This window comes from Simochromis diagramma, unplaced genomic scaffold (genome assembly GCF_900408965.1).
Source record: "Simochromis diagramma unplaced genomic scaffold, fSimDia1.1 OVJJ01000646.1, whole genome shotgun sequence".
Taxonomy (NCBI): domain Eukaryota; kingdom Metazoa; phylum Chordata; class Actinopteri; order Cichliformes; family Cichlidae; genus Simochromis; species Simochromis diagramma.
In genome coordinates, this window is record NW_024387279.1 from 5464240 (window position 1) to 5490920 (window position 26681).

General features: G+C 40.9%; 1 protein-coding gene across 11 annotated transcripts in view; it reads left to right on the forward strand.

Annotated features, from left to right (window-relative positions):
- The window catches only part of itpr1b (inositol 1,4,5-trisphosphate receptor, type 1b), an 80042-nt gene that overhangs the window by 43302 nt on the left and 10059 nt on the right, over positions 1 to 26681 (forward strand). For 7 of the 11 annotated variants that reach the window (XM_040003351.1, XM_040003353.1, XM_040003357.1 and 4 more), the window contains 15 exons: positions 2900 to 3084; positions 8867 to 9050; positions 9394 to 9656; positions 10769 to 10969; positions 12573 to 12683; positions 13044 to 13139; positions 13210 to 13344; positions 13711 to 13818; positions 14729 to 14960; positions 18294 to 18416; positions 24317 to 24492; positions 24777 to 24941; positions 25045 to 25234; positions 25540 to 25632; positions 26421 to 26569. In XM_040003351.1, the coding sequence (XP_039859285.1) occupies positions 2900 to 3084; positions 8867 to 9050; positions 9394 to 9656; positions 10769 to 10969; positions 12573 to 12683; positions 13044 to 13139; positions 13210 to 13344; positions 13711 to 13818; positions 14729 to 14960; positions 18294 to 18416; positions 24317 to 24492; positions 24777 to 24941; positions 25045 to 25234; positions 25540 to 25632; positions 26421 to 26569 (2411 nt within the window). The remainder of the gene's footprint in view (positions 1 to 2899; positions 3085 to 8866; positions 9051 to 9393; positions 9657 to 10768; positions 10970 to 12572; positions 12684 to 13043; positions 13140 to 13209; positions 13345 to 13710; positions 13819 to 14728; positions 14961 to 18293; positions 18417 to 24316; positions 24493 to 24776; positions 24942 to 25044; positions 25235 to 25539; positions 25633 to 26420; positions 26570 to 26681) is intronic. The other 4 variants (XM_040003354.1, XM_040003360.1, XM_040003356.1 and 1 more) reach the window with 1 other exon arrangement.

The window sequence follows — 26681 nt, forward strand, 5'->3', positions numbered from 1 at the left end:
GATAGACGCTGTGCATTTGCTTGAAAATAGTAAAGGACAACACGGCAAATGTTGAATCTGTAATGAATTTTGAAATTGACATTTACCACTGTCTTAAGTCTTCAGTGTTTAGGAACTGAAGAGACTCATTGCTGTAGTACTGAAAGTGATTTCAGGTGCTCAGGCTGTCTTGGTCCTCCGTTGTCATACTGCTTCGGATTTTTTGTGAAGCAGTGGAAACGGGTAGGCTGAACTGTGGCTCTTTAACTTTGGATACATTTTAGAGGTTGAGAATGTGGGTTGGCGTTGTGTTGCCAAAAAAAGCAAGCGCTTAACTGAAAAAGCCATCATCTGAATGTTAGCATATTTAAAAAAAAACAAAACTGTTTATTAGGTCAAATTAAAGCCATCAAGGTCATCTTCTGCTGCCACTCTGGACTCTGAGCTTTGCTTATTTTCTCATTGCATCTGTCTGCTTGCACTTGTACCACTGCCATGCCTGTTTCTTCTCCACTGTGGCTAAATAGTGAGCCTTAAACTTGAATTTCATTTCTGGAAAATGGACATAGTTACAGGGAGGCAAATCTGGTGAGTAAGGCAAGTGGTGAACGACATTTGGGCCAAGGAAGTTGCAGTAAAACTCTTCTTGGCTGTCTGAATTTCTGCTTCTGGTTAAGCTTCTGACCAGTGGGCCTAATCAGTAAAAATATAGTTATTCACTTCACCTTAGTTAGGCCTAAATCACAGAGAAAAAGCAGCAGTACTTCCGGAACTGTCATATGTGTATACATTTTTTTTTTTTTTTACTTACCGTAACAATAAATAAATAAATAAGTAAATAACCTTTGTATTTTTTTTTTCTGGTCCATTTAAAAAAAAAAAAAAAAAAAAAGTACATATAATTTATTGTAATATATACTGCTGGCATCAGATTTGAAAATGCCTCAGTTTGCTTCAATGAAACTGAATAAAATGTCCCTTTATCAACATTTAATATTTTGCCATTTTAATATTTGCAAAGAAATATACAGTAAAGTATAAAGGATTTGCAAATGTGTCCTTAGTTATTTACCAAGGGTCTCACCAAATCAGGAATTTGTACAGGAAACAGTTAAAGTGGTGTTTTTATCCCCCCTCACTCTTTTTGCTTACATGAGATTGACATTCATAAATTTTATAGATTATTAGTAAGTGACATTTACCCATTCCAGTGAGTCACGCCGTGTCCCTCATCAGCGATGACTCATATTTGGTCTATAATGCTTTAGAAGGCATGGAGAAAAAAAAAAAAAAAAGATCTTATTCACAGCTGTGGCCTTACACTGCTTTAAGCCCTTGGACCTGAGGGGCTCTGCTATTGAGCGTACTGGCTCTGTCTCCCGCATAACGCAGGTTGTGTTGTTGCCAGGCGACCAAAGAGCCAAGCTCCATCTAGAATGGGATGTGTTGTTGATTCAGTGACTCGCCCAGCCAGAGACGGCTCTGATGGGTGCTGTTATCTCACCAGTTCTTCTCTTACTGGCTATGGTTGGCAGCAGTAGGAGTTAAAGTACCTCAGTGGATTAGAGACACATCTAACGTGCTTTTTTTTTTTTTTTTTTCTTTGAGTGTGTGGTGGCTGAAAAGACACCTGTGGCTTATTACATGACTCAAAATCGCCTTACTTCCTCCTTACCCAATAGCATCTTAAATAAAATAAACCGAACTGAAACAATCGCTCGTGATTGAATCAACCACATGTAGATTTTTTTAAAATATAATTATTAGGACTTTCCCAAATGTCATTGTGATTTTAGCTATATTTATAAGCTAAATGCACAGCACTGTCCGCCGTGTCCCCCTTTTAAAAACACACAAAAAGATACAAATCCTGAAATTAAAAAAACAAATACCTGTGCAACCAACAAATATCCAAACAAGGACTCAAAGAACACAAACCTCCGCCACAGTAGCTCACTGTCTCTGCAGTATTTACTTTTAAGGGAATAATTAATTAATTTCATGTGTGTATAAATTCTGTGTGTGTGTGTGTGTGTGTGTGTGTGTGTGTGTGTGTGTGTGTGTGTGTGTGTATATACATACACATATATTGACAATACACAAGAAGAAGTAAGCTATAAGGCTTTTTTTGTTTTTGCCCAATCGGTCATTCAGTTGCCCTTGAATACCTTGGTGGGGCTAAAAACTACATCCCTACAAAGTTTTAGCAGACTTCAGTCAAAACTTTTTAAGCTGTCATGTTTACAGACATAATGTCAGAATGATGTTCACACTAAAACATAATGTCCTTGGTAGAGGTAATAAGGGTATAACCCAGTGTTTATAGTATCTCTCTGGTTATTCAGGTTGGTCTGAAGGCCAGCAGTAAACTGTTTTGCGTATGCACTAAATACCTGATACTAACAGTCACAGTAATCCACCTGTATTCATGTTTGATATCCCACTCTCTTTGTTAGTTGAGCTAATTTACAGAGTTCCTAAATAAATTCTGCACTAAATGTTCCCTTTCACTCAGTGTCTAGATCATAGGTGTCAAACTCTGGCCCACGGGCCAAATGTAATTAGGCTGCGGGCCAAATTTGGCCATACCAAAGCCATACCAAATTACTATTAGAGCTGGCCTACTGGTATTATACAGCTAATATATATATTGTTTAGTATTAAGCTTTGCTTGTTCCATATTCAGTTTTCCAGCAAAACTTATTTGAGTCCATAAGAAAAGATTCATTCTTATATCTGGAGGAAGATTTTTTTTTTCAATAAATATTACTGTTAGCCCGCGACTTTGTTCCAGTTTTGAATTTTGGCCTGACTGTGTATTTGAGTTTGACACCCCTGGTCTAGATAAAGCTGCTGCTCTTTGTGCTTTGATGGAAACAGTGAAGGGGAATGATTGGACTTCTGACTTCTTTGCCCTTAGTTGTCAGCTCTGGGGTCGGAGGTCGAGGGGAGCTGAGCTTAGCGGAGGTCCAGTGTCACCTGGACAAAGAAGGGGCTTCTGATCTGGTCATTGACCTCATCATGAACGCCACCAGCGATCGGATTTTCCAAGAGAGCATATTGTTAGCCATTGCACTCCTGGAGGGTGGAAACACAGTCATTCAGGTAAGTGGGGGGGAGTGGGTCACAGGGTTCACAAGTAAAAGTTCACCACTTACAAGTCTAACCAGCAATTAAATGCACTGAAGCCTTTCCCTACACAGAGGCATGAGCAGAATCTCAATAAGATGCTATCTCATGTGTTCACCCGCAATGTCAAGAATTTAAGTCGGTGCTGCTCTACTGCTGTCAACGTAAAACAACACAGGCTAAAGATGACTTCAGGAAAAGGGCGCATATTTGTTGTCAGAGTATCCGCCTGACTGTATTTTAAAAGCTCGACTTCACAACAATACAGAAAGCATGTTGTTGTCACATTTTCTATGTTTAAAAAAAAAAAAAAAAAAAGCTCAGGCCAAAAACCAGAAAGGAAGATGAACAGTAGCCTGCTGGGAGATGTCCGAGCTGTGCAGCCAAGCACGTCATCACCTCTCTACTGTCAGGCAGGGGTTGCTACGGCAACACTAACTCTTTGCAAACCTCACAGAAAGCAGGATGAGAGTGGAGACAACCACTGTGTACTATTGCATTATTTCAGCCTTGCGGTGTGTCTGTATGTCTGTGTGTCTGTGCATGTGTGTGTGTGTTTGTATGTGCATGCTGCTCATAAGCTGTCTATCAGAATATTCTGGTTTTGTGGTTTATGCATGTGTGCTCTAGTATTTGTGTTGCATAAACAAGGCTGTTGCATAATAGCCTCCTATTTGCATAGTATCGTTACCTGACAAGGCCTGACTTTGTATGCAAAGGCTCTCACATGACTCCTGTTACAAAAGCTGCTGCCTCTCTCTGTGTCTAGGTGAAGAGCCCCAGTCCTTCTAACAGACTCCTATCTGGGTCATGTTTTGCTCCTTTTAAGAGGGCAATGAAAGGTGTGATCCTTAAAGGCCTTGAAAGAGAGCCGTTAAATTTCATACAGTCTTTGCTGCTACCTTTGGAAAGACCTGTAGCCTTCTTTAGGATTGCTTTTGTAACTTTTTAAATTCTGGGCATAATTAAAAAGCTTGATGTCCACTACTGAAAGCAGTCTGTAGCTTACTTTTGTTGCTTTAACTGCAGCTTTCAGTGAGTCTCTTGTGCACATTACAAGTGTAGAAGCAGTTTTGAGCCGTTAGTAAATGTATACATTTCTACCTGTGACACCTACTGTGACGAGGCCTACACTTGCTGGTACAGAAGCACCTCAAAGTGAACTTGATAAGCAAAGCAGTTCATGATCTTAAATAAGAACATTTTTATCAAGTAAGGTCCTGTTTTGAGTTAATGTGTTTTTCTGCTTCCTTGGAATGATGCTGGGACAAGTAAGCTTTGTTGAGGAGTCATGTATGATCCAAAGTTAATTTACAGCATATCAGCAGATGCATCACATTTTCCTGTCTTACACAACGATTGGTTGCCTGCCCTTCTTTTAGGACAGAAGGGTTCTTGTTGTCTAAATGAAAAGCAGGACAACAACATGGCCCCAGATTTCTCCAAGAAGGCTGCTTGTTTGTTTTCTAGGTAATCCAGGTTTGTAGCCTAGCCAATGGAATTTCTAGAAAATAAATAAATGAAAGAGGGAGAGAGACACAGAGAGAGCGCACGCTTCCTTTGCTTCAGAAAGGGTTCACACAGGGCCCAGATCTCTGTGCTAGCTGGACTTAATATCACAGCCCTGAGAGAAGGAGTCAATGTGTTAGTAAAGACAGAAAGAAATGGGTCATAGCACAGTCCTACCTGTCTTTTCTTCTACCCAGGCGTGTCTGTCTGATGAAAATAGAGCTTTAGAAACTGGAGATCTGAAACATCATGCTTTCACCGAGTCATGGGAATCCAATCTAGGCCTGTCAAGATATGCCAACTTTGTTTAGTAACACCTAGGACTCACTGATGTCACCGATGCACCTCATCAAACACGCAACTATTGGTAGATGAACAAAAGATGTTTTTGATGCATTGTCAGTACATTTTTAAGCCTTTTTGTATCTACTTATCTACATATCTACCCAAAGGGCAGAGCTGTCACCAGTAAGTAAGTCAACCCCGCATGTGTTCATACTCATGTTCAGCAGTCACGTAGCAGGCGTCTCACTATGTTGGTCTAAGTGAGAATAAGATCTTCACTTTCAAATACATAAAGTAACAACATTTATTTTAAGTAAACAAAATCTGCCAACTTCTGTAAAGTTTGTCTGACAATAAAATGACGCACTGCCTGTCTTGTGCAGCATACATGCTGTAGGTCTAACATTACTTTTTGACCTACATAACTCTCATATTATGACCAAAACCTGCACGGCTCACCCTGGACAGGATAACATGTTGCCTGACACGTATGCTCGTGCCCTCCAGGTGGTTGAGAGATGAGCAGTAAAACACTGTGACAGCCCCTGAGTAATTTTCAGCTTGCACACAGCAAAACTAGAGCGATCATAAAACCTCACTCGTGCATACTCAAATGCACACTTCATGAACACATGCACGCAGCCATACTGCAGGTTATACTTAGAGACTATAAAGCTTATTTGATAAACAGCCTTAGAGTTTGTGGGAGTGTGTGCCTATGTGTTATGTAAGAGACGAAGTGTAAAGTCTCTGCTTCTCCGAGCCCACCATCCATCTTGTGATCGCTGTCATCAGGACCTCAGATCCCTAACTGTCACAGGCACGAACAGGTGCGACTGCTCTTACTCAATAGGCTTGTTGTGGCACACCGCTGCCCTCAGCCCCCTCCAAGTGTGATTTACCCCCTCCCGCCTCTTCTCGGTTCAGTTTCACTTCACAGCTACCTCTTGGAAAGCTTTAAAAAGATTCTGCAAAGTGAGTTTCCAGGCATCGGTGCCCTCAGCATACCAGCTCTCGTTTAACTGCGGCGTGGGCAAGGAAATTACTGTTTAGATCCCAGTTTATAGTTTATGAAGGTCCAATTATTTCAGTCCTGCCATGTGTACCTTTTTCTTTCAATCATTACTTGCTGAAGTCACTGCATACATTTTTAGACTGTGTGTATGGTTGCTCGTGCAGATTTCTGAGAAAACGCAATCACGTGTAGATTGCTTTGATTTAAACCTGCTATCTGGCAGTCTTGTTATAGCTTCAAAGAGCAGATCTCTGTGGATACCAGCTGGGCGGTGGCAGAGTACGCAACTGAAGCCCTCCAATAAGCACAGAGATGGCTTTGTCACTCACCAAGGTGTCAGGCTGCAAAGGCGGGAGATGGATAAAAAGAAAGGGAGAGCTGGTGGTATAAACAGGCCTTACATAACCGGCTCGTGTTGATGCCAGAAGCTGGGGTAGCAGCTGACGGGAAATGGAGGGAAAAGTAGAAGTGCAGAATAATCAGACAGGAGGGCCTGCTGTGCTGTCCTATTGATTCTGTAAGATAGGAGGAAGATTTCAAGTCAACCTAAAGCAGCAGGATCAAAACTGCTTCCAGGAGGCTTATTGGCTCTTTAGTGGGAGACGTTTAAACTGCCTCAGATGGCAAAGCAGAGACTCACTAGGTGATGGCAGTTTTCTCTACAGAATGACTCAGCAGTCAGCAAAGAAGCTGCAGCTAGGCACATTCTTCAAAGGGTTATAAAAGTTGTAACCGGGACTTTTTTTTAAAAAGTTAAAATCTTTCAATTCTATCTCATCGTGGCACACGATAGCTAGCTCTGCTCTCTCTCTGCTAGGAAGTAAGCCACAATGTGGCAGTTAGCATGTGGTTGGACCTGTACTCTTACTCTCTGACTGCTTCCCAAGTACACAGATAAGACAAAACTTGAGTTCACACCCACCTAATTTACTGTTTGCTCCACCTCCAACAAGCTGTAGCTACTCAGCACCGATAACCAGATCTAAAGCTTATTGTTTATGAGGTCCTACAATCCAGCAATAAAGATGCGATCCATGCCAAAGTGTTGCAGTACAAGTGTAAGAAAGGATTTAAGTCTTTATACAAACCCATTTCATTGTCTAGGTGTATCCTTATTAGTGTTGCTAATTTAGCCTGCAACATGTGTATAAATGATTGTCCGAGTTAGGCTTGAGATCCTGTCATATTGAAGGAAATTGGACTCACTTATTGAGTGAATTGACATCTAACAATGCTGATTTAATAAGTGCATCTTCCTGTCAGCTACAGAGCTGTAGAGTTGCTTAGCAAAACAGCCTTTAACTTCTAAAAAATTGGAAATATCTAACAAAGGAGTGTGAGTAAGCAACTTATGCTGTCTTTTGACAGTTTTTAATGTTTTTAACATGTCACAGGTGTCCAACCCTGACTGTGTGCAGACAGGAAAACAGCTGCTGCTTGCTGTTCAGTAAAAATAACAAGCAAGTGTTGACAAAATACTTTTCTTCACATTAGTGGAAAAATTGAGTTTTTATGGCCGCAGTCATGAGTTCTGTTTAATATAGTTATCTTGTAAAGCTGCTGTCCTGGAGCTGTTGTTGGGAGAAGTCTGCCTGCTTGCATAAGTCTGACTTTTAATCAGATCACTATCAGTGAATGACCCTCGTCAACAACACGATGTTAACGGCTTGAAAAAGAAACTGTTGCATAAAGGAAGGGAGGGAAACAACTTAATACACTGAGTGCTCTGCTCCTCTTGGGATTTGAGTCAGGTGATTTTTGCAGAAAGATGTCTCAACAGTTGTCTTGATTTCCTGCGCATATGTTGCTTATCTCATGCAGCGTAATGCACTGCTGATGTTGTACTGTTTCTATGCTTTGCTCCTTTTTCCTCAAACTTAACTGAGTTTAGCTAAACCTGGAGAGAGTCTTATGTAACAGACTTTGAAAGCTGCCCCAGAATCTCAGTACGTGATAACTCCTGCTTGCATCAACCCCACCTCCCACTTTCGGACCCTTTCTCCACCTCCCTCTCACACCACACACTCACTTCGTGCCGCTCTGGCAGTGAAAAGTAGGGCAGGGTTTTCCTCTCTTCCTCTCCCGCTCCCATTTTCTTTCTCCCTCACTGCTCGCCCTCTGCGGCTGATGTAACAGTGTTGGCGCTCTGTGCCCTCACTGTAACCACTCAGCTGATTACAGGTCTTATGTAAGGAGGGATTGTTGAGAGGAAAATGGGACATAACATATGAGCCTGTTGCAGAAAAACAACAGCTCCATGTAACAGGGCTTTCAAGCCAGATTGGCCTTTGTGTAGCTGTAGGTCGCAGAATATTTCCTTTGCTCCAGTATGAGTAAGAAGTTTTTGAGGAAAACGTCTCGTGTTTCATGTTTGAATGCTTATAAAAGCAAAAAGTAATTGCTTTTTTGCCGTTAAACAAATGCACTCAGCACGAGTGAGCCCTACTCTATGAACACGTTTATACAGCTGTGTGCATTTTCCTGCTTACATGTACGCTCGTGTGAAGTACAGGTTGCAGGACAGGTTGTGTAGTTGCTTCTTTTGGTGTGTGCATGTTTTTAAATGTGGCTGCATGCTAATCCCAGAGCTCGTCTTCGTTTCTGCTCTTGGTCATATACTTGTGCATGTTAAGACCCATCTGAGTACTCTGGGTGCCAGAAGCAAGTCCTGATAAGGGGCAGAGAGCAGATAGTGTAAAATCAGGTGATTCCTGGCACTGTGAGAGCAGGATTATATAACTAATTCTCACTAAACCTCTGGCTAAAAGCGCTGCAGAACAATTAGCAGAGACAATGATAAGAAATGCCAATAAGAGATTAAAATGCGTTTAAAATATTGGTGTAAATGCCGATTTTTATGTAAACACTATAAGGTAATTAAAAACCTATAAGGATATTGTCTGAGCGACTCGTATTATTTAATTTCTTTCTTTTGTGTCTCCACCCCAGAGGTCATTTTTCCATCGTTTAACGGGAGACAACAAGTCTGAGAAATTCTTTAAAGTGTTTTATGAGCGGATGAAGCTGGCCCAGCAGGAGATCAAAGCCACTGTGACTGTCAATACCAGTGACCTGGGCAGCAAGAAAAAGGACGAGGAACCACCAGACAAAGACACACCGGCACGCAAGAAAGGTCAGCGGACAAGTGTTGGCGTTACCAACATAACAATAGGCTAGAGAAGGAAGTGTTTGACTGCATTGTCAAATAAGTCACATATGACACTATGAAAAACTGGAAAAGCAAACCTCTGCTGCATTTTTCGTACGAGGCAGTAAATCCGTTTCTTCATTATTAATTATACCCGTGTACAAAATGATTATTTATCACATGTATCATTTCTACATATCTCTGTATGTGTAAATGACAGCAAGGATCAGTACATAAATTCTTAACTTGTCAAGTGAACAGTCATTGTAACCGTTGTCTTGTCCAATGGTCTGTGGTGTTTGACTGCCTCTTCTTTACCTGTGGTTAGTGAAAGATATGCCGGTAGTGGCGATGGTGACTGAGGAAGTGAAGGAGCAGCTAGTTGAGGCCTCTGCGGTCACCAAGAAGGCTTACACAACTTATCGTCGTGAGGCCGAAGCCGAAGAGCACCAAGCTGCAGCTGATGGCTCTCCTGTCCCAACTGCTGATAAGAGCCAGGAAGAGGGCGAGATGAGCGTTACCATCACTATCATGCAGCCCATCTTGCGCCTCATGCAGCTGCTGTGTGAGAACCACAACAGAGAGCTGCAGGTCAGCCATCATCAGACCAGCTTGTGATTATAAGTCCTTTATTTATATATACGACACTTACTGACACTGTCACTTTATCAGTGCTGGTCATCATGCCCTTTGCTGCTAAAGTATTTATACCATTCTCCATACTGGTACTCGGGTTGTTTCACTCTACTTATTATATTATTTTATTACTTGTTATTCTATTTGTTTAAAATATATATATATATATATATATGTATTTATTACTTTAAAAAAAAATCTGTTTCTTCATTATTTTGGTTCTTTTCGCTCGACCGTGTGTACATAATTTCGTTCCACCTCATCTTAACATGATGCGAATGACAATAAAGCTCCTTGAATCCTTGAATATATATACATATAATATATAGGCTGCCATGGGCTGATGGGAGCAGGGTTAACTTTTTCTGTCCCGTGTTCTGAATTTCAGTCATCACACCATCTTATACAGAAATGAAACTGTTGAAAATAGGCACCAGTTGCAGAACTTCCTGACACAGTCTTGTATGTGCTGGTCTGGTTTCACTATGATGAGTGTGTTCGTGTTTGGTAGTGGCTAGCTCTGGCAGCCCAGACAGAAAACTTCCTGCTTGCACTGATTCTTGCACTCCAAACTGGGACAGGCCTTCATTAAATGCTGGTTGGCTCTGTGCTGTCTCTCCCATTCTGAACCTGTGTAGGAGCCAGATATTGATTTACCACTAGCCTCGCTGCACAGATGATCAGTTCACTGAGATGTTTGTGTTCTTTCCAAAGACGTCACTGCAGTAATTGTCTTGCTGCCGTATACAGTAGGTTTGGAAAAGCCATCACGACTTTTTATATTTAGTTCTTACGTCAGCGAGAAAGAGAAAATGGTTTAGATTACCTAAGTAGAGGAATTTCTCTTCTGCCAACCATCTCTGTAGATTCTGACACTCTCGTGAATCATCTCATATTAAGTCTCTTGGTTTTACCTCATGCTACATCACATATATTTTAATTTTGTGACTAACTGTTAACAAAGTGTTTATGTTTCCCTACAGGGGCTTTTAAAGTTTTTGATGAGATGAGTCCAAGTAAAGAAAGATTCCATGTTGAGTGTTTATTTTCATGTTGTCCTTCTGTAGAATTTTCTACGCAACCAGAATAACAAGAACAACTATAATCTGGTGTGTGAGACTCTTCAGTTCTTGGACTGCATCTGTGGCAGCACCACAGGAGGACTGGGGCTTCTGGGACTTTACATCAATGAGAAGAATGTAGGACTTATCAACCAGACCGTGGAGAGCCTTACTGAATACTGCCAAGGCCCCTGCCACGAGAACCAGGTAACACACTGTACACCTGTGTGCAAGATGAGCTTTTTATATTCTGTAGCTATCAAATCAATGACTGGCTTTGATCGTGATGCTAGTTTTGTTTGAGTTCTCTGTAGTCAGGAATGTGTCAGGCTCTTGTCTTTCCTAAGCACGCTAACACCAGCCTACTCCGGGTAGGACGCCTCTGTTTGTTCTTTGGCATAGGTTAGTAGTCTTCTCACATGATGGCGGCATCCTCTGTTCCTGCCGCTGTGAGGTCATTTTTATAACAAGTGTGAAACTGGCATGACTAAACAAGCAACTGGCTAAATACAGTCTCTGTTTGAATTGATTCCAGTTCCTTTACACTGTGCCAGAGGGGCATTGCCAGACTAAATACAGCGTTTTGTTCACAAAGAGAGAATAAACGGGAACAAGTGCTGGAATTCTTTCTATTTGTGCTTTGCATGTTCTGTTTGTAAAATTGTATCAAGTCACTCCAAACCATTTGGCTTCCACACTTATTGTTCAGTTCTGAGGTGTGGTACATGTTTGACAGCTCGTGTGATTTATGAGTGTGAAGCCTCCGAAACTTGGCCAGTATTTATGATATGTGACCTGCCTCGTCACTACCTTACCGTGCCGGGAATAAAAACCTGAGGGCAATCTGGCTTCAAATGAAATCTGGAACAAAGTTGTTTTGTTTTTGTTTGTTTGTTTTTTATGCCCTTTTTTTGTCATCCCACCTGTTTTCTCCAGGATGTTGATCGTACCCTCTGCCCATGACGCTCTCAGAAAAGTGATTCTTAATCTCAGTAGTTTCACTTCCTGGTTAAATAAAGATTAAGAAACTTAATTGAGTGTTTTATAACACTGCGTGAAATTTACAGTCCCTGAAATTAGAGTGAGAATTCCTTCAAAGAACATATGAGATGTAAATAATGTTGCCACTCTCGCCTTCAGAATGGTGCTGGTTGTTTTCTAGATACCACCTGATAGATGGTTCCAGATTTCTTGGATAACTTACTGTTGTTTCCTCTTCTTGTAATTCCACTTTGTTAGTGAATACATAATCTGTTGAGAGACCCGGTTAATGTTGTCTTTGAAGTCGGCACCTTATAACTGGCTGTAGGTTTGTGACAGCTGTCACATTACATGAATTTGTGATGCACTATCAAATTTGCCATTTCAGACATAAAACCCTCCAATTCGTCCATCTCGCACTTATTAAAATCTTTATTTCGTTAGCTTCATAGCATAAGTGCCTAAGTCATTTTTTGGTCAAATTGAGATTTTTGCCTAACTTTACTCCCCTACCACTGCTGCATCATCCTTTTTCTTGTTTTCCGAAAACACAAAAAAATGACTTAGGCACTTATGCTATGAAGCTAACGATTTGTAAGTGTGCATAAGTACAAATAATAGATGCAGAAAAAAGAGAAGAGCTTGACTTACAGGAAAATGGATCAGACTCTTATCTTATTACTGCTAAAGAAAAAACAATTGGCCTGCTGTCCTGCTGGTTTTACTGATTATATCATGAAAAACACCAACAGCAGAGATTAAACATTATTTTTAACCCAGAACTACTGTCAAGCTTGTGTTTTGCCGTTTCTTTTTCTTTGCTCCTTAGAACTGCATTGCCACACATGAGTGCAATGGCATTGACATCATCATTGCTCTCATCCTGAATGACATCAACCCCCTTGGCAAGAAGAGGATGGATCTGGTGTTGGAACTCAAAGTGAGTGTTCTGAAGTGGTGTGATACTTTTAGTAATCCATCTAAAAGGTGTTATTTGATTTGATTATGCAGGTGTTACATGTCTGTAGGAGAAGTAATGTGGTAGTTGTGTCATTACAGTGTCAAAAGCTTTAGATACAACATTCAAATTCATGGAATTGCAGTTTCACTGACAATAGCTGAAAGTAGAATCAGCTACCCAAAATCAGGGCTGGCCAGCACGGGTTTTTCCTGTGCTCCATCACAAATTGCATAAGTAAAGCGTGAAAGAACACTTGCATTTGATTTACTGTCTCTGGAAGTCTGGAATGCTGACAATCAGGTAAAAAAGCCAATCTGTCTCTTGTCATCTTTTACCCAGAATAATGCCTCCAAGCTGCTTCTTGCAATTATGGAGAGTCGCCATGACAGCGAGAATGCCGAGAGGATACTGTATAACATGAGACCTAAAGAGCTGGTATGTGTGCAGTGCAAACAGTTGCATAGTAACAAGCAGGTGCTGTTATGACAGTCATCTTTTTCTGCAGGTGGAGGTGATCAAAAAGGCCTACATGCAGGGAGAGATAGAGGTTGAGGAGCCGCAGGAGGGTGAGGATGGAGAGGAGGAGCACTCCGCGTCTCCACGCAATGTTGGTCATAACATCTACATCTTGGCACATCAAGTAAGCCGCTATAAAATAGGTGTGGATAGGGGAACACACCATGAGCAAATAAGACCAGTGGATTTCCAGTAACTCCTGAAAACACATGATACTTTTCATTTTATAATCATTTCCTCTTTGAAAGCTTTCAGGCTGTGGGCTGCTTGGTAACAGAGGGCCTGTTTATACAATCAATTAGTGGAATGACGGTAATCATGGGGCTAAACAGCCCCACCCTGCAACCTTGCTGGGGAATGAAAGCTGACGCATTCAAACAAAGGAAAAGTATCATGTAGAGTTAACTTAAATACAAGCAGTGTTGCCCAACCTTTTTGACATGCTGGAAGTAACACTTGTGACGAGTGTCTGTCAATCATCTGTTTTCAGTTAGCCCGCCACAACAAGGAGCTGCAAGCTATGTTAAAGCCAGGAGGGACATATGGCGAGGGCGACGAGGCCCTGGAGTTCTATGCTAAACACACCGCTCAGATTGAGGTCAGTGTTTGGCTCCATGTCGTAAATAAACTCCGCTAATGTTCACCTGCTGCCGTCTGTCTTGTATTTTATTTTCAATTCATCATTTTCCCACAGTTTTATTTCTGGATGAACTCTATCTAACATCTCTGTTGCAAGATGCCAGTGTTGGTTTAAGGGGACTGTGACATGTTTTGGCCTAACTATTGACTTGAAGCATGTGATACTTTTTTTTCTTGGCTTGTTTTTGTGTTTCTTTGTGTCGTGTGACAGAATGACGAGTACCTTTGGCATGTTTGGCGCACTTGATGAGTAAGAGGAATGCAGATTGCTGGCAGTATTCCAAGCTCAAGTTGTTGGTTCAGTTCATGAGCTGCTTTTGGAAAGAAAACAACCCCGTTTTTGTTTTTTTCCTCTAAAGAGCAGTTTATGCCAGGCAGTCCATTTGAATCAGAGGTGTCATGGTGGTTATATTTTTCATTTTAAAAAATATAACCACTATTTTTACTTTTTGCTTTTAGTTCAGTTCAGCTTCAGCGAGTTTCCAGAGTGGGTTTGCTTGTTTCAGTTTAGTTCATATTGTTTGAAAATGTTTAGATTTACTTTAATTTTTATTAGCTTCAGTGTTTTAGTTTTTTTTTTTTGTTTTAGTCTCAATAAACTTATCCATCAAAGCCTCGTCAGTCAAGTTACGATAGATTTTGCCAAACTAATAAATAAAACTGTTTTTTATTTATTTTGTTTAGCTCATAAAATCTTTTTTTTTTCCACAGTATTGTTTTAGTTTTCAGTTTCTTTTTACTATAACTACAATAATCTTGACTTCTTTAAGGATACAAACTGTTTTCATATAAGAAAAGAATAAGGAATTTTTTACCTGCTGCAGTCACAGATGTTTTGATCGGTGACTGCTGCTCTGTTTGGTGTCCAGATTGTGCGGCTGGATCGCACGATGGAGCAGATCGTCTTCCCTGTGCCCAACATCTGCGAGTTCCTCACTCAAGAGTCCAAGCTGCGTGTATACTACACCACAGAGCGAGATGAGCAAGGTAGCAAGATCAATGACTTCTTCCTGCGCTCTGAGGATCTCTTCAATGAGATGAATTGGCAGAAGAAGCTGCGAGGTACTCAAGAGGCTACTGGTAACACAAACACCGTTCCCTGTGCGTCTTTCTCCTCAACTCTTTATGAACTAGTGCCTGGTTTACGCTCTTTCTTCTTGCATCCCTCCAGGCCCCAAGCCCCTTTCTGACACATACACTGCATACAGGTTATGTTTTACATATTGGCATGAGGGATAAGCAAAAGGTGAGCACAAAGTTTCCCTCCCTCTCTCTAGTAGGATTACTCCAAATGTGTCCTCCACATATAACATTATTACAAAAACACATATCCCAATAAAGAATATAAAGGCCTCAACTACCACAGCATTTATGGGCGTTTTTCAAATGTTTTATCAGCAGACAGAACCTCACAGCTATATTGTACCCTCAGACAGGTCTCAACTTTGAATTGTGCTAACCACTGATCTGTCAGAGATTAGCTGCAGCAGCATTACAAGATCTGTTGCATCAGAGTAAATCGGACCTACTTCGCACGAACAGAACACAAAAACTCAAAAATGAGTTTGGTTCAAAGTTTTGCAAGAACGGTTCTTTCTTGGTAGCAGAATAAAGTTGACCCATAGAGACCTGTTGTGACGAGGGTCCACGTCTGAAAGAGGCTGCCAAAATGCTGAACCCTGGAGAGATGAAAGTCGAGAGAGCATGTAAACTTTTATAAGCTGCTTATATTTAAATTGCACTGTAATCAATGAGTTGGTTTGTTAATAATAAATATTAGTAGCAAAGCATACAGCATATAGCTCCCAATGTTGTGATATTATCACATTACATCTTCTAATCTCGATAAAAACAAAAGTATACTGCTGTGATATTACAATGTTCAGGTTCCTGTATTTTGTTTTTCTGGAAACTAAAAGCCTCAACTTCCCAACATAATGGGATTAATGGTTTGATGTACTTTACCTGCATACCAGCTGTAAGGTTATTCTCACATTGACATCAATCAAAGCTGGGCTAAATGAAAGCAGGAACAGGACACAAAGGCAAAGCATTAAAAACTCAGCCCTGATGTCATTTTCACTTTAATCTTTTGTTGTTCATTAATCTTAAGTTATTTTAGTTATGCACTCAAGAGCACTACTTTGACTTTCCCTTTAAGGTCAGGTCCGGTTCCTTCCGACTGCCTACCTGACTCTGCCAGTTTTTGCTTTTGTTTGTCTTTGCTGGTTAAAGAAAAGGTTGTGGTTCGTCATACGGTCAGGCCAGAAGAGACAGCGTTAGCCTATAATGTGGAAAAAAAAAAATGAAGAGACCAGCCTCTTTCCTATGTGAATGAATCAGCACAGCTGGAGACTGTGCTGTTCCACTGGTGTTAACCGCTTGTCATCAATATAGTGACTTCTGTTGCCAAAAGTCCCCACCCGCGGTTCTTCTTTTCTAATGAATAGCCGACCTCAAAATAGCATTAGCCACGATACTGATCTCCTGACCAAGGTCTAATATGCTGTGTCTGTGTGAGTGTGCGGCCAAATATGTGCGTGCAAGTTGTTTTTACTCAAATAAAAGAGGAAAAGCGTTTAGTGTGAAACCCTGTTTCCAAAAAAAACTCTGTCGCTGTCTGAAATGGAAAATAAACAAAAAGAATCAACAGCAAAATAATTTGCATTATTATTTCAACTTCAACGTTTTAGCACAAACCACATATTAAGTGTTAAGACTAAGAAGCTATTTGTTAACCTGTGCTTCGATTGAGCAAAACCCGGCCCAAAACAGGACGCTGACATCACCATGCTTCACATATAAAGTTCGGCTGCTGAGATGTCGTGCTGTCCTTTTTCCAAACGCAAAGATTCTCGTTTATAACAAAGGTTCTGTGCAAGGTCTTATTTGTCAAACCAGTAGCAGTGTTGTTTTTGAAGATCAGTGGCTTTCCCCTTGATCTGTTTACGCTCACACACACACACATGCACACACACACACACACACACACTCACACTATTGTTTTTGGTGCATTCATTAACATGAACATAGGCCGATGCGTCGCCTTTAATTGCTCGGATGTTACTTGCAGTTCAGTTGTGACCTTGCATATGACCTTTTCTTCTTTTTACACAAAGTCTGGTGCTCAGACTTTTAAGTTAGGTTTTGCAAACGCACTTCTTTTCCTTTTCGTGCTGTGAATCACTTCCCTAAATGTATGAAAGTCAGACTTTGATAAATCCCCATTCGTTGAATAAAACCGAGCCCCCACCCACACCTGACTGAAACATGTGACTCTGATTTCACCTTCAAAATAACTCCGATCCTAAACTTCAGTGATAGGACATATAAAGCAGAAATACGGAAAATTTAAAAGGATTCACCAACTTTGAAATAGTATGTCTATGTGTGGAAGTAGTTTGGTTGATGAGCAGATTGTCAGTAAATTACTGGGTCACTAAATGCAGCAGTGCACAGAGGTTATAATGATTTGGAAAACTGAGGAGAATTTCCAGATTTCATCATCTATGGTAAATCATAAAAATGTTGAGAATCCAGAGAAATCCCTGAAAACAAGGGACAGTGTGAAAACCTACAGGTGTAAATCACTTGAAAGCCTCGGCGATGCTTCAGAAAACATTCAGCATCCAAAAATTCCAAATGTTCATACTACCGTGCAACAACATCAAATAAAATAAACGGAGCAAAACACTAGTGTCTGCTGTGTGCCTTAGGTAATTCGGGATGGTCTGAGCAGAAGTGAAAAATGTCCTGTGGTCTGATGAATCATAATTTGAAATTCTATTCAGATGCTTATTGTTTAAATGATTTGCAGATTGTTGCATTCTTTTGTTTACATTTTCCACAGAGTCCCAAGTTTGTTTGGGCTTTTTCGAGGGTATTTTTTTCCTTTTTCAAATGTGAAATGTGTGTGATTTTTGAGTACTTAAATGGATTTGAGGTGTCCCAGATTATTCTGTTTAGGTGGTTATGTTAGCAGTAAATGTACACACTCGCATTCTGACTTGTTTGACTGTGTTTCACACCAAATTTACTAACCAAATCAAATATCCAGAGTATTCACTCAGCGAGTTTTGGTTCTTCTAAACCAAAGAAGCAGAGCTGCTCGCTGTGGTTGCCACTTGTGACAAGGGAGTAGCTGGAATTGGCTTTACGAAAGAAACTATTAATGGCACCAGTTTTATAGTTGCCATGCTCAGTGTTTGTCGACAGCGACAGAGAGAGTTCAAGCAGTTCATGTAATTTAGGGTTGGTGAAAAGTTGGTTATCTGTAAAAATCTTTTTTTTCAGCTTTGACTCAAAGGTATTGAAAGTGAAACTTGGTTGGTCTGAAACACTGGACAGTTTTTGGAGTACAAACATGTACGCACTCCATCTGAGTGCTTTAGCATAGCCATCTGTGTTAATGTGCTTCACTATGCCGTCCTCTAGCCCAGCCCATCCTGTACTGGTGCTCCAGGAACATGTCATTCTGGAGCAGCATCTCCTTCAACCTGGCTGTGCTCATGAACCTCCTCGTGGCCTTCTTCTACCCTCTGGAAGGCATCCGTGGAGGTCAGTCACTCTCAGTCTTTCTCTGTGTATGATACCCAGTCATTGCCATTGCCCTGTTAAGATGACTTCTGTCAGTTTTCTTTTGGATCAGAGTTTAAAACACACAAACAAAAAGTCATTCTGCAGCTGAGATCATGCTATAATATTCTTAAACACAGAACAAATATTGTAACTATTCTGTGTAGGTACTGCCATCTGATTCATAGTGTATGGCTACTAACAGTAGAAACGATTCATCGACTCGATCCTCGGAGCTGCTTATGGTCGAACACCCAGCAGTAGAGGTGGTGTGCTGTAGCAGAATTGTCCGAGGTGAAATGTGAGATAAGCTTTGCTGTGTAGGTCAATTTGAAGCAGCATTATGAGAAATCTACAGCTTCATAGATAAACAGAGTTTTGTTTTATGTGAACATCCTGTTAGCATGTCTCAGTTCATGGCTGCTTATATTCTCGTGCCTGAGCTGAAGATTACACATGTGGACACCATGACAGACCCTTCGTCTTACAACTTACAACTTTAACACTTGAGAATAACAGATTGCTTATGCCCTGATTGGTGCGTGTGTGTGTGTGTGTGCGTGCGTGTGCGTGTGTGTGTGTGTGCGCGTGCACTGTGGTTAACACAATGAGTGTGACTACTACAACACAGGAAATGGGAGTGAGTGACACAAGCATTACTGCTGAGATCAGGGGTGGGGCGGGATGCAGAGAGTGCAACGTGTGTTATCAGAGACCTGGTTAAAAAGAACAGGAAAGAAACAGAGTGTTTACTCTTCAATTTCTTCATTTTATGATCAGGTGTATCGCAACACCTCAGCATATTTAGACCTTCCAGCTCACAGAAAGTAGTCCTCGACCACCCGAGGGAAACTGATCTAAAAAGTGTAGATTAGCCTGTAAAGTTATAGCAGGAATCTTTTTGATATTTGGAGAGAAATGCAATAGTTTATTTTTTCCTTCACCAAGTTTCCATTACCAGTATATGACTGGCCCAGAGCAATTAAAAAAGGCGTTGTGTGTGCTGGAGTCAAAGATGTTAGAAGTGAAAAACTAGTGTTAGCAGAAATCTGATTAATGTTAGCAACTCTTAGTTATATTAGCATCTACCAGGGAATGTGGATATGTGCAGCAACAATTAAATACCTTTAGCTGTCCAATGTCTCAAAAAATTACATAATGTCACATTTGCTTATTTTCTGTCTTTTAATCTGAAATAAACACAAAAAAACTAAAATCTATTTGAGATCTGGGTGCTGTTGAGAGATGTATGAGGGGTGTCTGGCTTGTTGATTTGCGTCCCAATTTTCACATCCTTTACGAAATGCTCTATGTTTAGACCTTTTTAATATTCATTTCCACAGTTGCAGCCAGTACTTGATCAGATTGCCACAGTTAAAGGAATTATGAGTGCGTAGCTTTAAAGGACCTTACAGAATGCTGTATGTTCCCGTGCTTGTGGTTTGGGTGTAGCCTCACACCTCCCTAACCAAAGTTGGGGAGGTGTGAGCATCGCTACAGCTGTGAAGAGAATGTAATCCCGGTTGAAGAGCTGGATCTTGAACTGCAGTGGTGTCATAAAATATTGATTTTGCACTTCTTTTCCTCTGAGGTCTTTTTTTTCTCTCTTTGCGTGACGTCTGGTAATTATGGTATGTGATAGATTCACCCAGACTATTAATACTGTGACCACCTTAAAAAGCCAGAATCACGTCAGGGACACATACAGCAAGATTTCAAATGGCAGATGTCTTGCTTTACAACTGATAAATATTTGTCCAAGCAGTAATCTGTTTTAAATGAAGTTTTAAATGTAAAAGCGAACTCATAATGCTTTACAGTACAAACCATTTTTTAAGGTCAATTTACAATCACAAATGAACTGAACATGAATGTCTGTAGACTGTGGGAGGCAGTACCCAGAGAGGTCCCACGCAGCACAGGGAAAACATGCCACGAAATTTCACCCAGGAGCCTTCTTGCTGCTTCTTGCGCAGAGAAAGTGCAAACTACTGCATCAATGCCAGTCATAGTGAATTTTAGTATTTAGTGTTTAGTTCAACACCAAGCGCTATTATGCTATTATTTATTGATCAAAATGACTGTATGTATAAGTGTGAACGTAGTTGAACATGAAATGCTATCAGAACACATGACTGAAATCATAAAGTTTCCCTATTAAAGTGGAAGACTGCACCACGGTGTCCTTCACTCACACACAACATGACTTGCTAACTGTGATAAGGCTGTTTCACATGTGCTCACATGACAAATGACACTGATGACTGATCATTGTCTTCTCACAGACATGTTTTATCTAAACGGTTATCAGTAAAGTAAGCTCTGGTGTATGATTCAGTGATATCTGCAGAGATATAAAGAAGGAAGATTTAAAGGTTGTATTCACAGCTAAAAATTGGTCAGCAGCATTTGTCATCAAATTGGTGGCCGATTCTTCATAAAAGCTGTCATTTTAAAGCAATTCTGTGGTAACAGCTTGATGTTTATAAAGACATGCACTTGGTGTTAAAGTTTTTGTATCAATGAGGAAACCAATCAACTTTCACACAGCTGCTTCAGACTAGGAAAAGGGAAGACATCGCAAAGAAACTCTGTGTTTGTTGAAGAAAACCTGCCAAGGAACAGGTGGATTCAGACTCCATTAATAACTGATGAGTAACCCAGAGTTTTACTTAGCTCTGTCTGAAACAAAAAACCCAGTGGATCCGTCATCTCTCAGTTTCACTAAACCCATTTTCTGAAACGGACCTCTGCATTTTGATACAGCCAGACAGCAGTGGTCACAACTTTAACCCTCTCAGGCTCAAATTACGTTTTTTGTTGCTAATGCACAACCAAGTCCTGCAGTGGTACTTCTGAGTAAAAACAACTCATAAAATATGTATGTGGGGTAATCAGGTTGTTAGCTCTTAACTGTTGCAAATCTGCAACGTCTGCCTGGAGAGGGTTAAGACGAGAGCGGACTTTGTGATTGATACACACGCCCCCACCCCACAAAACCAGAACTACACAACAAATGCTACAAGGCATCTAGAAGCATTTATGTTTTTACAAAACCAAATTGAGATCCAATCTTAGCCAGAATTTAAAAACTGAGGCCATTCATTTCGATACTGAAACTACAGATGGTGTTATTCATTCCTTAACATCGGTATTTTCTGTGTGCCATCCTTCTTTTAGAGTCACCGTTTGCCGACGCTGATTGGATTTAAATGTGTTTCCAAACAGTTTTTTTTTTTCTTCTCTTTTGTTTTTAGCAAAAAGTGTCTTCAGAGTGATGCTCCATTCATGCCCTATCAGTTTCTGACATGGGTTATGGTTAGGTTTTGTTATGTCAACCAAAGTCCATCATCCATCATGCATTTACTTAACCCCGTGTTCACAACTATATGTATAATATATGTACTATATGTACAATACTATATGTACAACTATATGTATAATATATGTACTATATGTACAACTATATGTACAATATGTAAGCATATAAGCACCTACAGAAATTCAGTGCTCTGCTGATTTAATTGATTTTCAGCTCTAAAGCTGTCGTGTCTCTTGTGCCTAAAGTGTAGATTTTGGCACTACAAAGTATGAAGTAATCACCCTGAAGCATATCTCAGTTTAATGCCTACAAACAATTGAATGTAGTGAGTAAAAAGGACAAAAAAGTGGGGAAAAAAAACCAAAACAAACCAGCGTAATAAATATTGATCTTCATTTAAAATGCATTAAATACACCCTTTTGTTTTAACCAACAAGGATGTGGACATAAAAAGTTATTATGCCTGAGATCTCCAGATTTGACCTTCTTCCCCAAATGATTACAATCCCAGATCAGTCTGGGCTGTCACGAGGCTTTCATTTCTAAATTTAGGGGTAGGGAAAACTCTGTCTGGTGTTTGGTCACAAGTTGTAACTTCAAAGACTGAATATTCATTCAAACAGAGATTCTGAGTGATTACAGGAGATTCTTCACAAGCCAAAGGAATAAGCAGACCTGAGCATGTTTTTGTGTGAAGTTTCAGTTTTCTTTTTGATTTGCCGTCTCTTATTCCCTTCCGTTTTTTTTCTCAGTTCTGCTTCAGGGCAATATTTGTGGGGACGCGAAAAGCCTCAGCCGTTAAGGCCTCCATTGTTCCAGTGCAAAGAGAAGACGCACATTGTTTTTCGCATAAACTTTCAATTGTTCTGTCTGGGGTCAAACGGCGAGGTCCCTTTTGTTTGAACTTCCTTGCAGTGGTGTAGAGCAGACAAAAAAAGAGGTTGTTAGCTTAGCTTTAGAAACCTGATGTGGTTTTCAGTGTTAAAGGCCTTCTGAGAGCTTAGAGGTTCATTCCAGGATACACCACTCACTGCAAAATTAGGTGATTTGGGCATCTAGAGTGTGAAATGGTGAATGCTTACCGCCACACAGATGCGTGCATGAAAACATAAGATGCCCTATTTTCTTACCAGCTGAGATACTTCATTTGAATATTAAAACCAGCTTCTTGCAAAGAAATATCAAATTTTACCAGTGAAGCTAAATTGGTCAGAAATGTTGTTTATTGCAAGTTTGCCATTGAGACATAGCAGGCCTCACTTGCATACTGTCTTAAACTACATGGAATCCCCTTAAATACTATTGAAAACCTCACTTACAGTGACCGTGGATGGTTCGCTGTAAGCGGTTTGTTTGGAGAGAAACTGTGGTTGCGAACTTCTAGTAGCAAGCAGAAGTGTGTAAGCCTTAAAAATAAACACCCGGAATAACTACAAGTGGAGGAGCTTGATGACGAGGTCCGAGTCAGGTGGTCAAACTGCCAGAGCCTCCACCCTGTCACAGGTGGCTGCTATAATATGAGGAGAAACGGATTGTTTTTGTCTGTCAACAATGCAAGCCATGTGGATATGTGAAGTGTAGTGCAAGTAGTTCAATGTGAAGGTCAGTCTCGCTTCTCTTCTTATAACTGCAGAGTAAGCAAGTAAGAGAGATGAATGGCCTTAGACAGTAGGTGTGTGACGTCAAAGCTGCTGTGTCTGGGTTGGCTGCCAAGTCTGAGCGCCCAGGCTGCCTGTTACGATGCAGTACCTGGGATGCATCGCTGATACATTTGGCGGGAACAAAGTATATTTTTAGCCAGTGGGAGGTTATGTAACAACTTGTCATGTGATTGGTATACACTGAGAGACGAGAAGGAGGCCTCAGAAAGACGGGAATGGAGGGAGATATCGAAAGTGCTCTTCGTCCTTACTCAGAGAAAAGCAAACCTGACACAAAAATTGTTTTTCGTTTTTTGTTTTCATGAAAAAATCAGATTATGGGGTGATGGCAGTGCACCATGAGCTCATAATACTGCTTTCCTGAACCACATTAACTGATATTGAACAAATAATACATAGGATAGGATAAATATGAGTTAGATTTCTGTAAGGCATCAACATTCACAACTAAAATTAAGTGAGCTTCAACCTTTCACCTGATGTCCACTTTGTGTCATTTACTTTTTGATGTAGTGGCACAAATGTTTTGTTCAATGTAGCAATTGTTCTGATACCACAGTTAGCACAAACAACTCTTGTGCCTTCTCTAAAAATGAAAGGCTTGCTATTCTGTTTCCTGAAGCTTTTTTATGAATGAATACATCTGAAAGATGGCCTTGTTGAAAAGGGCTTGTGTGTTTGCTTCACTGCAACGATCACACAGCTGCTTTCATGTTTAAACAGATAAACTGATGCATTTATGTCATGGCGCACCGATGTTGTCGAGTGTGACTTGCCTCACTCCCGACTGACTGGATTATCATTTGACTTGATAAAAAAATTAAAATAGTTGGCTGTAATGGAAAAGATTGAGTGAAAGCTTTCTCACCTCGCCCTAATGACGCCTCCTTCATCCTCAGGCACTCTGGAGCCCCATCTGTCTGCCCTGCTGTGGATGGCTATGCTGGTTTCACTGGCTATTGTCATAGTGCTGCCTCAGCCTCATGGTATCAGGGCACTCATTGCCTCCACCATCCTGCGCCTGATCTTCTCGGTGGGCCTCGAGCCCACATTGCTCCTACTAGGAGGCTTTAATGTAAGTGGGCATGAACCTGACATTTAATTTTCATGCAGTACAGAAACACGGACTCTGTTCAAGCAAGATTTTGCCTTCAAACAGCCGCTAATACAAATGTCACTCATTGAATCTTAAATCTTGTATATCAGGTCAGGGAGATTCCACACTACGCTGACAATGCAGCACTTGCACTATATATTTAGTAGTCTGAACAATGACTCTTTGAAATTCTTCTTGCACTGCCTTTGAACAAACCTTACCATACTGATTATACATGTTGTGTGTTTTCCATTGTTCTTCAGTTATGTAATAAGGTCATCTTCCTGATGAGCTTCGTTGGAAACAGAGGAACCTTTACACGTGGATACACAGCCATGATTATGGATGTCGAGTTCTTGTACCACCTGCTCTATCTGATTATCTGCAGCTTGGGGGTCTTTGTCCATGTCTTCTTTTACAGTCTACTAGTATGTGAGCTCACACATACTTCATCCTATACACATTTCATATATGACATTTAACCCAGTTCTAGATGTTCCACACACATCTCTAAACCCTTGTTCTTTCCAGCTCTTTGACCTGGTTTACCGAGAAGAAACCCTGCTGAATGTAATAAAGAGCGTAACCCGCAATGGCCGCTCAATTGTTCTGACAGCTGTGTTGGCGCTTATCCTCGTCTACCTCTTCTCTATTGTGGGATACATCTTCTTCAAGGACGACTTTATTTTGGCTGTCGACCGGATACCCAACAAAACTCTCGGTAAGTTGAAATACAGGCTTCTTGCCATTTCCTTGCTGGAACCAAAATGCATGTCATGCCTTACCCAGATGCCAGAACGCATGGAATGTTTTTCCTCATTCATTCTGAATCACTAAAAAAAACCAAAGATGAAAAATATTAAGTGTGGAGGATCTTTGTACATTCACTTGCTCTTAGCATCCAGCTACACTATCACTATTCGTCGCCACAAAAATGCATTGCATAAAAATGAGTGTTTGACTCTCAAATGTGAACCTTGTATAGTTTGGATACTTGCATGATTTCTTCTGTTCCCAACTGAACAGAGCATGGAGCCAGCATGGTGGGAGAGTTCCTCTCTGGTGGAGTTTGTCAGAAAGAAAATGGAGAAAACTGCTCAGCAGAGGCCACGATGGATGGTAGGTTGACAAAGTGAAAGGTAAATGTGAGTGCGTGTACATGGGGTGGAGGCTTGGGTCGAAGGTTTCTTTTTAAGTGTAAATCCATGTGTTTGTTCGTGAATCTCTTGAATTTTTCCACGAGGCTGGGTGCGTGTGTTTGTGTGAAGGGCTTTATGTTCTCACACATTTCTGACTTGCCCAGAAGAGATTCGTCCCACTGAGCTACAAATCTAGGCGACTGGGTGGTCATGGGATTAAAACTGACTGGGCCAACTGGGGGCTTTCAGGGAGCTGGGTCATACACCAGGGGTTTAGACTCTTTAGACTTTGTGGTCTCGCAGTACCAAGCCTAAGACTTGATGTAGGGGCCCATAGCTGAAAGGTCAGAGATTAGAGCAGGTCGATGGGTCCACCCAGGGATGGTGCGGGGACTCTCTAACTGCAAACAATGAGTTTTTGCAAACCATCCGACCTTGTTGGGATAAAGCCATCGTTCAAAGGTGAACACGTAGCACCTTTAAATTGATCGGCCAACCATGTCGAATCCTCAAACTGCTGGAGCTTGACCTTGTCTGAGCTTCCCATCCATCATCACCAGGCGGGCTAATTAGGGTAGTCTGGTGACTAGCCTTTGTGTGGGAAGTTGAAGAATGTCCTCAGTCACATTAAAACCTCCTAATTGAATCTTTATGTAATGTAGCCACTTATTTTATTGAAACCATATATAAAGGTATTTTTGCTGGATGATAGAAATGCAGAGTAAACTTTAAAGGATCCTACAGTAACACTTCGCTGTGTCTTTGTAGCTTCCCTTGCTATCCAGCCGTCAGCGGTAGTGATTGAGGACAAGGAGCGGACGTGCGATTCCTTGCTCATGTGCATTGTCACAGTACTGAGCCACGGCCTCAGGAGTGGGGGAGGTGTCGGGGACGTCCTACGGAAACCATCCAAAGAGGTATAAAAAACAGGAACCCAACAATGAGGAGAGATCACACCTTTGAGGGTGTGAAGAAGAGTCATAAAATGACCAAATATCGGTTTTCCTGTTTTTTACTTTAAAGTCTAAC